Below are 11,222 nucleotides of genomic sequence, written 5' to 3'. Positions count from 1 at the left end.
AATATTGGAAGAAAAACATTTTCGGTACATAATCGTATCTACCAGTGTGTAAGTTACGTGTTGCTGACAGTATATACCGAATTGATATCGGATATTTAATGCTGGTATCAATAGCGTATCCCACCCCGACTGCCAATAGGCTGACTATATTTCATGGTGATTTCTTTGACGGTGGCAGTGGTGATATGTTTCTTTTGAGTGTCTGTAGTGTGAGCTTTGTAGGCCAAAAAAAAAAAAAAGAAGAAGCCAAATTTGGATTTTCCCGTTCAAATGTTTAACATTCCTGAGTAAATCCAAACAAGTGGGGTGGTGCAGGGGGCGGGTTTTCTTCTGTAGACTAATGAGTAGAGCGCAAAATTGTACCAGTCGTGTTTATTTTCCACCCTGTGTTTTCTTGGCTATTCCACAGTGTGTGCGATAAATGACTTCTAGCTATTACTCCACAAATGACCTTTCTTACTGCTGTGCAGTTATTATTTTTTATGATTTCTTGTTTCCTATACTGTATCAATCTTTGTAAAACATGTTGAAATACTGTATTCTGACTGTATACTCCTATGCATTGAGTCCTGGAAGAAAAAGAAAAGAAAAGAAAAGAAAAAAGCTGTTGTGTTGAGTCATTTTTTCTAGTCTAATTGAATGTTGTCTTATTGTGAAAGAAGTGCTGCGGTCTAAGCGGCTTGGGATCTTGTACCTGATCTGCTTGTGTTCATTCAATTTAATCAATGCGGCATTGTGTGCGTGTGTGCGTGTGTGCGCGTGCGTGCGTGCGTGTGTGTGTGGATGGAGCTCTTACAGCCAGATTTCATCATGCGCTCCTGTGTGAATAAACTTGGAGGCCAATATGTCCTTCATATGGCCCTGTGTTTCTCTTCACTTTTACAATAGTGATTGGCTTCAATTGGAAGTTTCTCCTCCCATGCATATTGCATGATTCACAATCACCTTGGGCTTCCCACTCGTATTTGCCACACGGCCAATTTCTTTTTCAAGTTAACTGGTATTTATACAGCTCATTCCAGCGCCTCGGCTTCACGCAGGAGCCAACGCGCGCAAGCTGGACTTGCAGAAATAATAAGTGGAGAATAATTTGATTCAGATAAAAAGAGAGTCACTTTATGATGCAGCAGAACCTTGGTAATATATACAAGGGATGGGCAGCTGGCAACTCGCAGCTCACGGGCCGCATGGGCCTCCTCTCTGAGTGGCCCCTTGATTTATTTTCTTTTTTAAATTTTTCATTAACATTTATTTGTAATCATGTTTCCTCTACTGCAGTGGAACACCCCGCATACTCATGGTTCAGCATATGCGGATTCACCTGTTTGCTGATTTTTTTTTTTTCTATCCAAATTTTTTAAATCTTGTTTGATTTTCGGCATGCAGACAACTCCCATTTGTTTGGGAAAAATAGCAAAATAGCTCGCACACACTCCAGGGAGTTCTCTGTGGGGATGCACACCACCATTTTAGAATCCCTGCTTGTCCATTTTACAAGGCCAGGTGTTGAAACTTGACATGTTTATTTACCTCCCACTTGTATTCTTCTCATATTTTGAGCACAGCTGCCTCCAATAATATTGTCAGTCTTCATAAAGCACATGAGGCGGTCTAATAAAACAAAGCTTGGAGAAATGAGTTGAGAATATAAATAGCCGCCCGGCATCCCTGTCGTCCCCGGTGAAGGTTGACGAATGACTGCGAAAACATTAATTAGGCGCTGACAGCTAAGCATGAAATGGGAATAAAGAAAGATGAGGGGCCGAAATTGCCTCGTATTGACTTCCTAACAAGCACGAGCGCCTGCAAGAGGATCGCTGACGCATCGGCGCACACTTTTGAAGAGGTCAGGGATTCTTCTCGTTGGTTGGTCAACGCAAAACTTGTTACTTGGGCTCGACCGATCAATCGGACGGTGTTAGCTCTTTTAAAATCGGCAAATATCGGCTGATTTGTATTTCTTTTTTTATACATTACAACATAAGACAATGACTATGGGCTGAAATATGTGCCCTGTTTTGTTAATAGATAAATATTGATTCTGGACTTCTCCAGTTGATGTACATGTCACAGCTGTATGTTGTTATGTTGCGCTTTTATATAATATTGACGCTCTCAATAATTTGCATGATTGCGAAGGTATTATGAGGTGGATTCAATCAAGTAAGTTCCCCACTGAAATCCCAGTGACCTGAACACTCAAGTCGCACATAATTCCAGTTACTTTCAAAGTTTTTCAGTGCAAATGAGGACAATTACAGACAGCCTCCTTCCTTCAACGCTTCCCTCTCAACATGCAGCCTCTCCTTCTGCACAGGACGCTTGTTTACCAGCTGGCAGCCTTTCACCTCCACCTGCTTCCAAACGCTCTAATTAGACATTTCTCTGATTTTGAGGGCTACCTTTGGGGAAGAGTGAGGCAACTCAGTCTCGTTAGATGAATAATATATAAATGCATGTTCAGATGCTTGCATTTTAATCCGATTAGACTTAGTTTCTTTCATGAGTCAGCTTGCAGTAGTCTCTTATGATTGCATATTTCATATATATATAAATATATATATATTAATATATATATATATATATAAATATATGTATATTCATATATATATATATATAATTATATATTCATATATATATATTCATATATATATATTAATATATATATATATATATAAATATATATTTTTATATATAAATTTATATTTATATATATATATATTAATTTATATTTATATATTTATATATTTATATTAATCCACGCAAAGTATTTCAACGGAGTTTGCAAGTCTACAATTTTTTTGACTACACCTGAATGCATCGTTGCCAAAGCGGGGTATACGACTGACGCAATTGACCAATCAGTGTGGACTATGCAAGAATTCAGCCAATCGAAGCCAGCGTGACTTTTTGTTGTCCAATCACTTTCAATGAGGCGCGCCCCTTGGCTTCCCTTCCCAACCTCCGTGTTGAGACTTGCAGAATGGACGATCTGAATGACAGGATAGGCTAGCCATTAGATATATACAATAAATACGTAATTTTCCTTTCATACTCAAGAGCAAGAAGCCCAAATAATAAATGATAGTTTCGACACTGAGAACGGGGACTGTTACCGGGTTGGTAATGGGACGCTCTTGAACCTAAGGATAGCTAAAAGATTGACGTGTGATGCTAATAATAATTGTTAGCATGTGCTAGCATGCTGCAGGGAATATCGAAGCAAATGATACTCCCTGCAGAATGAACCGACAACAATCTACATTGTGAGGGTAAACAAATTATATTACATCGCCTAATTCACTCGGAATTTATGCTTATGTGTTGCTAACCTCATGTTTTGATTTCGGCTAGTTTAGCTAACGGTACCTACAGCTAGCTGCCAAAGATGCATCATAAAGTATTGAACAGATGCCCTAAATACTTTAAATGTGGGATTTCGCATTGTTTTATTGGCAAAAAACAAAATCCCCAAATCATTTTTCATCTTGTCATGGGGTGTTGGATGTAGAATTTTGATGAATGTGGTCATTACAATTTCAGCATCCTCTCTCCCTCGTACTGGCCAGTGGAGACTTCATTCATGTTCCACAGGCCAAGGCATGCACTGCAGGAGAACCAGGTATTTATTATTTATTGTTCTTTATTGCTATTGTTTTGATATATTATTATTACACTAGTTATTTAGTATGTCATTTTCTTTCCTGTCATCCAGGCTGGAGGAAGAAGGGCCATCATGTACCCGAGCACTCAACATCCCATCAAGTCCGGCCCCAATAGCAGCTCCAGCATCACAGATCTGCTGGCCGCCCTGTGTGACAGCAGCCTGGCTGGGGTGTCGTGGAAGCGTCGGGCCCTGGGAGGCGTCTCCAGAGAAGGCTTCCGCAAAGCTCTGAAGAGGCGAGCCTACGGCGCCCTGCTGTCCAAGCTTTTCCAAGATGGCGCCAAAGCACCCGCCGCCTCTCCCACGGCAATCTCGCCACCGAGGAACAGAGTCCTGATGATATGTTTTGACCTGAGGGTGGCGGGCTGCCGGGAGGAGGCTGAGAGGCTGGAGGAGCTGCTGGAGAAGCTTCCGGAAGGGGCCGCCTCGGGCCTGAATGAGGTGGAATCCGTCCTGGAGCTCCTTGTGCACCTGGCCGGCTCCTCGCTCCCGCCGCCGCCCTCCTTCAGTCGGGACTACATGAGGCGGGAGAGACCCGTGCTGCGGAGGCCCGCACCTTGGCCTTACCAGAGCGAGGAGCTGCAGAGGCTGGAGGCTCGCGCCTGGGGGCTGGTGTGCGGGGAGGAGTGGGCGTCCGTGGAGCGCTTGTGTGGAACTCAGAGGTTGATGGACGCTCAACCTGGTGAAGGCTTGATGACTCTCAGGACTAAAATGGACGCGGAGGAGAAATTTGAGAAGGAGACCAGGCTGAGCTTGTTCGGAGCCTTGCAGCACACTCGAACCTCAGACCTGGATATCAGACTGGACCTTCCTCCTGTGCCCTGCAATGTGGATGTAACTGGACTCTCCATCAGGGTAAATCTGTTTTTGTGCTTTTGTTGTCAAAATGTGTGCGTTAGTTTTGAGTTAATTTCAAGTTCCTTTAACGCCATTAATTTTTTTAACGCACAATTAATGACTTTGAAAGCCTGCACTGGGGTTTTTTCCAGTCGCAATGCAGCAGACACATCCACGTCGAAATTTAGTAGTAATGCATTTAATAATGATGCATATATTTATGGAGACTGTTGAAATTGTATTTTACAATTTTGAAAATGTGCAAAATTTCACAAATTGTTTCATGTGAAAGATTAGTTAGTTCTTAATATGAAAAGAAACGTCTTACAAACGCAATTATGCCATCTAGTGGCAGAAAAATAACCAACATAAATCAGTATCACACTAGTTTCTTACAGTAATTACATATTTTTACTTTTAACTAAATTTTATGAATTATTATGAAATTACTATATCAATGACTAAAAGATGCAACCATATGAAAAATAGGGATTTTTTTTGTTTTTAATGTACATTTAAAACAGGTATAAAAGTTGCGATTAACCGTGAGTTATTGAAGTCATTTTAAAAAAATTATCGCCTGACACCCGTAATATGTATATATATATATATATATATATATATCCCTAGTGATTAAAAAAAATCTGTAATATATATATATATATATATATATATATATATATATATATATATATATATATATATATATATATATCAATAAATTATTTAAATAAAATATAATATAGAATTATATAAATACTTATGTACAATTGTTTTGTTTTTGGTTTGTTTCCAGCAGTAGTAGTTGTGGAGTTATTTATTTTCTTCAGTGGAATAGACCAAATGGTCCTAAGACCCCGAAAAGGGAGTCAAACGCCTTGTGATGTCTGCTGCAGGTACCGCCTTGTTTGGATCAGTCTGACGATGAAGGCTTCCAGTCTGCCTCCAACCTGACGCCGGACTCTCAGTCGGAGCCCAGCCCCGGTCCAGAGTTGGATGTGTGGGAGGCTCTGCGGACGTTCGAACCCGGCGTGCGCTGCTGCTGGGAGTCTGTCGGCTGGTGAGGTTTACGTCTTAAAGCATCTGACGTAAGATGCAATCATTTACCAAACGCGTGTGTGACTAGGCCGCCCGGCAGGAGAGAATCTCTGTACTTGAGCGAGAGTGGCAGAGAGTCCTTCGACCAGCTCTACCGCCTGTGGGAGGGCGAGATGAGGGTGGTCAACGGCAGCGTGCCCTCCCCGCTCCTCCCGCTGCCCGTCGACTCTCAGGGTGAGCTGGTGGGCGACCTCCTGAACGTGCTGGTAGGCGTGGCGTCCACCACCTTTCCTCTCAACCAGGTACAACCCTCTCACGCTCATCTGTTAGTATCTAAGTGATGCAATGGGGGGTGGGGGGATGTTTTGAATTTGAAGCAGGCACCGTATAAGACCTATTGGCTCTTTTACGACAAATTAATCAACTTTTCATTTTGAAGGTCCAGAACCCAGAATCAGTGCATGCTGTGAGTTAGAAAAGAAAAAGAAAAAAACAGACACCAGTTTGACTGATTGACATGACTTTCATTGGTCATGTCTATCATAACAGAATCCCAAACAATATCTCAAGTACCCATGCCCAAAATGGATCAGGAAGTCATCCATTTTGATTTCCAACAGCCATTTTGCGTGAATTCCAGGCTCGTACTTGAACAATTCTGTCGTCAGGAATTTGTGGGAATAGGCCCCAATTAAGTGCAATTATCCTTAACAGGTGGCTGATGCTAAATTGTAAAGCTTTTTAGCCTACGTCGTGTAATATGGGTGGAGCATGTATCAAAGTTCGACAATCATTTTGAGGATTTTTCATGAAAAGGGCGAAGGCCTGTTCAATTCATTTCAGCTGGCCTTTATTTGGAACCTGATTGTTTTGTTATTGTATCTGATAAACACATAGATCAGGGATGGGCAATTTAAATGCTGGAGGGGAGCATAATTTTTCATCAGTACTATTTCACTCCCGGCCACATAAGGCCAAATACTTAATAACCAGGTGTAATGCAATTTTGGATATAGAAAAAATACGTGCTCTTAATGTAGTTCATTTTTCATAATATTTCTCATTAATACATGCATAAAAGATTCACTATTCACCAACAAAGGGTTTGAAGCTAATGACAAAATATGATATTTTTTTCCCCCAGTGCAAAAAAACTCTCTTGCATTAAAATGAAGATCCAAGGATGACAAAAAACACCAAGATTAAGTGCAATAACTGTGTGCTTTTATTTTTTTACAAAAATCAACTCCCTCAAAATTTTTATATTATTGAACATTACGAATCCACATAGTATAGGGCAGTATAAGACCCAAAACGAAGCCATGTCTGCCATCTAGTGGTTAATGGTGATATTACAATTTGCAAGTATCCGGGGAAAATATATAGCAAACATTTATCAGTGTTTTTTGATGAATTTGTCAAGATTTTTTTAATTTAAATTGTATTTTTCAATTCATCTATGGGCCACTTAGAGTGTGGTTTGGACCGGCAATTGATCATCACTGACACTGCGAGTGTAATAAACAATTGGATGTTTGCAGTAGTTTAGAACAAAGCGTTTGTATTTTTTCTTGCTGTTTTTGAGCAAACAAACTTGGATTTCTCTTTTTGTGATTGGGTTGGTTGGTACTCCTAAGGATGTTTGTGTTTCCGTAATATTTAGATAATAATTGTCGCTTCCTTAGATCTTAGCAAATGGTGAAAAACAAATCTTTGAGATCATATCTGCTTTGAACAAAATATGCAAATGATGTCATACAAACATTTATCCAGACAGCCGCTTATTTTGGAAGATCCCATTTTGTTTGTCCCCTTTTTTCTCATCTTTGGGGTCTTGAATTGATATTTGCACTGCTAAGTTATTCCATGAACAGCAGAAAGCACAAGCGTATAAAATATGCCATTAAAAATTCAACTCATTACAGAAAAAATGTAATCACCAGGGAGCTTCTTTTTTTTTTTTTTTTTGCTTCCCCCATAAAGATTTTATATACCTCCGTCCAGAAGATGAGAGTTATTTATTTTTACGTCGCCTTTTGTCTCATAGCACGATAACATGTAGGCAGCTGCGCTCAACGCTGTCACGTAAACTCGCGCAGTTGCTGTGTTGAGCAAAATTGCATTGCACCATATTGTGTCTCCCAGAAGAGTGCTGGCCAGCAACATCTCATAAAAAAAAAATCCATAAGAAGGACAACAAACACCAAAGAGCCACTCTCGTATTTTAATAACGCACAAATCGCAATGGACGTGACGCTGCGGGAAATGTGATCTCTTCTATACAGACGGCTTATGAAACATTATTAGTCTGAACAGGCTTCTGTATTGTTTGTGGATCGTCTTCTCAAGAGCGTTCAGTTCGACGTCCGCCCCGGCGTGTGCGTGTCGGGAGCCTCGCCGGAAAGCGTGTCTCGTCTTTTGGGGGAGCTGGCCCAGTACGGCACCGACTACCTGAGGCTCAGCCGCTTCTCGCTGCAGAGCCCTGAAAAGAAGGGCCTGGTCTTCCAGGTATGTTGTCACATGGTTTGCTGACTGGGTTATGTGCAAGGTTCTTTTAGTTGACGAAAACACTAAAACGGTTTTGTTAACTCAATAAAAGAAAACTTAAACTAACAAACTAGATTTTATGTTTACAAAACTAACTATAATTTTAGCAAAATAGTCTTTGGTAATTTAATGCATGAGCCTTTGGGGATGAATTTAAATGTGTTTTTAAGTATATTTATTTAACCGGAATATGGATGTTTGAAAGTGTGTCACACAGAAGTGATGTCATCTAGCAGCAGCCAATAGAAAAGCACCTTCAGATGACGTCGCTCCTAGGCGACAATTTTGCTTGCTTGACTTTTGGCCCCAATGGCTCACCTCGCCTGCTTTTTCAAATAACTAGTTATTTTTCTCATTTTACCATGGTAAAAAAAAGAAAAAAAGAAAATTAATAGTGAAACTAACTAAAACTAAGCTTCTTTTTTTTAAACTCATTCACTGCCATTGACGGCTATAGAGGTAAAAAATTCATTTGAACTATTTCTATTAGTTTAACATTTTTCCCACTTTTGTTAACAAGAGTATGAAAACCTATAATTTTTATTATTATTGTACATTTAGAACAGATATAAAATTTGTGATTAATCGTGAGTTAACTAGTGAAGTCATGCTATTAATTATGATTTTAAAAAAATCATCGCCAGACACCCTTAGTTTTTAATAATCTTATCTTTAAAAAAAAAGATTAAAAAAGAAAGAAAGAATTTAAAAAAACGTTTGTTTTACTAAAAAAATATTAAAAATTTGGATTTTTTCATAATTAATCCCATGACTTCACTAGTTAACTCACGATTAATCACAAATTTTATATCTGTTCTAAATGTACCCCAAAAATTTTTTTTCTAGGTTTTCATACTCTTGTTGACGTCTTTAGCCGTCAATGGCAGTGAATGAGTTAAATAACTAAAACTAATAAAAACTGACAGAATCACCCTGAAAACTAATTAAAACTAACCAAATTAAAAAAAACAAAATAAAAATAAATAAAAACGAAATAAAATGAAAATTCCAAAACTATATTGTGTTAAGGGCTGGACTGACACAATAAAATCGGCCCTGGCATTTTGACTTGGGCCCACCGGGGCCTAACATCATGTAGTTCTACCACTAATGTTTATTGATGATGATTCAGTTTGCTACCTATATTCGAAATGGGAATGTAGGAAAACAATCATTGAAACGCACTGCATCGGCCCCAAAAGAGGCCGGCCCGCCGGGCATCCGCCCTGTTTGCCAGGTGGCCAGACCGACCAGATGTCAATCCAAAATATTTTGTCAGTCCCATCCAGCAGCAGAAATAAAAACATTTAACATTAAGACAGCAAACCGAAAAGTTGAGTGCAGTCGCACACATGAGCGCGTTGAGTCATTTCTCATGTTTAAATTAACCCAATTTGCATAAGACTCCACTGGCCAAGACAGGGCACTTCATGTAATTGTCAACAAGATTGTTGGAGTAAGATTTAATTGAACATTAAGTTGTGGGAAAACAAGCTTTTTAATTAACTCTGTTCTGCCATAATAAATTGATACAAATAGAATCATTTAAGCTTACCGAAACATGTCAATGCAGTGCTGTTTGTGATTAGTAATCAAGAATTACAGATTTGTTTTTAAATGCGCATTCTCCGTCATCTGCATTGAAATATGCAAATAGAACACTTCATTGCAAAATTATTATTTATTTTTTGGGTGGTGTTGTTTTGACATCTTTCAAGCAGTTGTAAAATGTCTTCTTCTTCTAGGCCAAATTAGCTCTTCAAGTACCACCGTCATGTAGTGATGGACAAATTAAGCTTCATGAAGCACATCATTTATTAATTTTTTACTTGATTTAAAGATTCAGTGGAAATGTAATCAATTTCCATTAAACTAGCTTTTATATTTAAACCAACACCACCATCTAGAGGAGTAAAAAATATATTGCAAGGGCTTCATGAAGCTTCGTTTTCCCAACACTGTACGTACAGTCGGCGTAACTATAAACAGGGCTTGAAATGCAAAAAATAAAAAATAAATCATGTAAAAGTGAATTATAATGTCTGACGTACCACTAAAGGGAGCACTGAAAATGGCTCTAGTAGTGAATACACACACAATAACAACTAATATGAATACAAGGCATCTTCGCTTTACGGCCACAACGTAACCCAAATTTGTCTGTCCAACAGTAAGTACAGTGCCACTTAGTTGAGCGCGCCATCTTGTGCCGCTCCACAAACTCGTTCATTGTGGTGCGCCGCTTGCAGAGTTGCTAAATGAGCTGCCTCTGAATTAATTACCTCCAATTCACTTTTTTTTTTCCTCCCTCCTCCTTGGTGAGTAATGGATGGGGAGGAGGAGGGAGGGAGCAAGGCAAGGTACTGCAAAAACAGATGCCATTTTGCTCAGATTAATGCGAATTGTTCTTAAAGGGGAAGTCAACCCCCAAAAATGTTTTTGACTGAAATATGTTCTAAGCAGCCCCATTAGTCTAATTATGGTATTCTGGTTGATAATGTCTTTAGTGGAATATGAGTTAAGCAGCAAAATCCAGGCATGTTTATACATCTTCTTTTTTTTTATTGCCTTATTTAACAAATTGAAATCAAAAGCCAAAACATGGCAAACATACACAACAATCTCACAATAACAGTAAAAGAAGATGGAAAAAAAATGCCAGGCATCTTAAACTAAGAAATATTAAAAACACCAAAATGAGAACACAATGTTAAAGTCTTGACATCCGTCTTATTTTTAGAAGTAGAGATGGACTATACTTCTTAAACAGAGGGAAAAAAATAGGTTTTGACTTTACAAATTTACACTTATGAATATAAAACTCAGCAAGATATATAAAAAGATTAATCAAATAATATTATTTTTCAAATGGATTGTCATAGTTCAAAAATTCCCCCCCAAAAACATTCTGTAAGGAAAGCTCAAAATTACAAAATATATTGTTGGGGCGGCCATTTTGCCACCTGCTGTCAACTGAAGATAACATCACAGTTGCTCAAGGCTCAGGTGACAACCAATCACAGCTCAGCTTCAGAAAACAGATGAGCTGTGATTAGTTGTTACCTGACAATATCTTTTGTAATTTTGAGTTTTCCTTACAGAATGTTTATTTTTTAACTATGACAATTCATTTAAA

General features: G+C 38.9%; 1 protein-coding gene across 2 annotated transcripts in view; it reads left to right on the top strand.

Annotated features, from left to right (window-relative positions):
* Positions 1 to 2,974: 2,974 nt before the first annotated feature.
* The window catches only part of tubgcp6 (tubulin gamma complex component 6), a 30,006-nt gene continuing 21,758 nt past the window's right edge, over positions 2,975 to 11,222 (top strand). The window contains exons 1-6 of one of the 2 annotated variants that reach the window (XM_086074443.1): positions 2,975 to 3,119; positions 3,544 to 3,622; positions 3,716 to 4,519; positions 5,398 to 5,561; positions 5,628 to 5,841; positions 7,889 to 8,047. In XM_086074443.1, the coding sequence (XP_085930569.1) occupies positions 3,082 to 3,119; positions 3,544 to 3,622; positions 3,716 to 4,519; positions 5,398 to 5,561; positions 5,628 to 5,841; positions 7,889 to 8,047 (1,458 nt within the window). In that variant the 5' untranslated portion in view covers positions 2,975 to 3,081. Of the gene's footprint in view, positions 3,273 to 3,543; positions 3,623 to 3,715; positions 4,520 to 5,397; positions 5,562 to 5,627; positions 5,842 to 7,888; positions 8,048 to 11,222 lie in introns of both variants that reach the window. The other variant, XM_086074444.1, reaches the window with a different exon arrangement.

The sequence above is a fragment of the Leptonotus elevatus genome, chromosome 4 (genome assembly GCF_054856555.1).
Source record: "Leptonotus elevatus isolate MCC_2025b chromosome 4, RoL_Lele_1.0, whole genome shotgun sequence".
NCBI lineage: Eukaryota > Metazoa > Chordata > Actinopteri > Syngnathiformes > Syngnathidae > Leptonotus > Leptonotus elevatus.
This window is presented reverse-complemented; position numbering and strand designations above follow the sequence as displayed.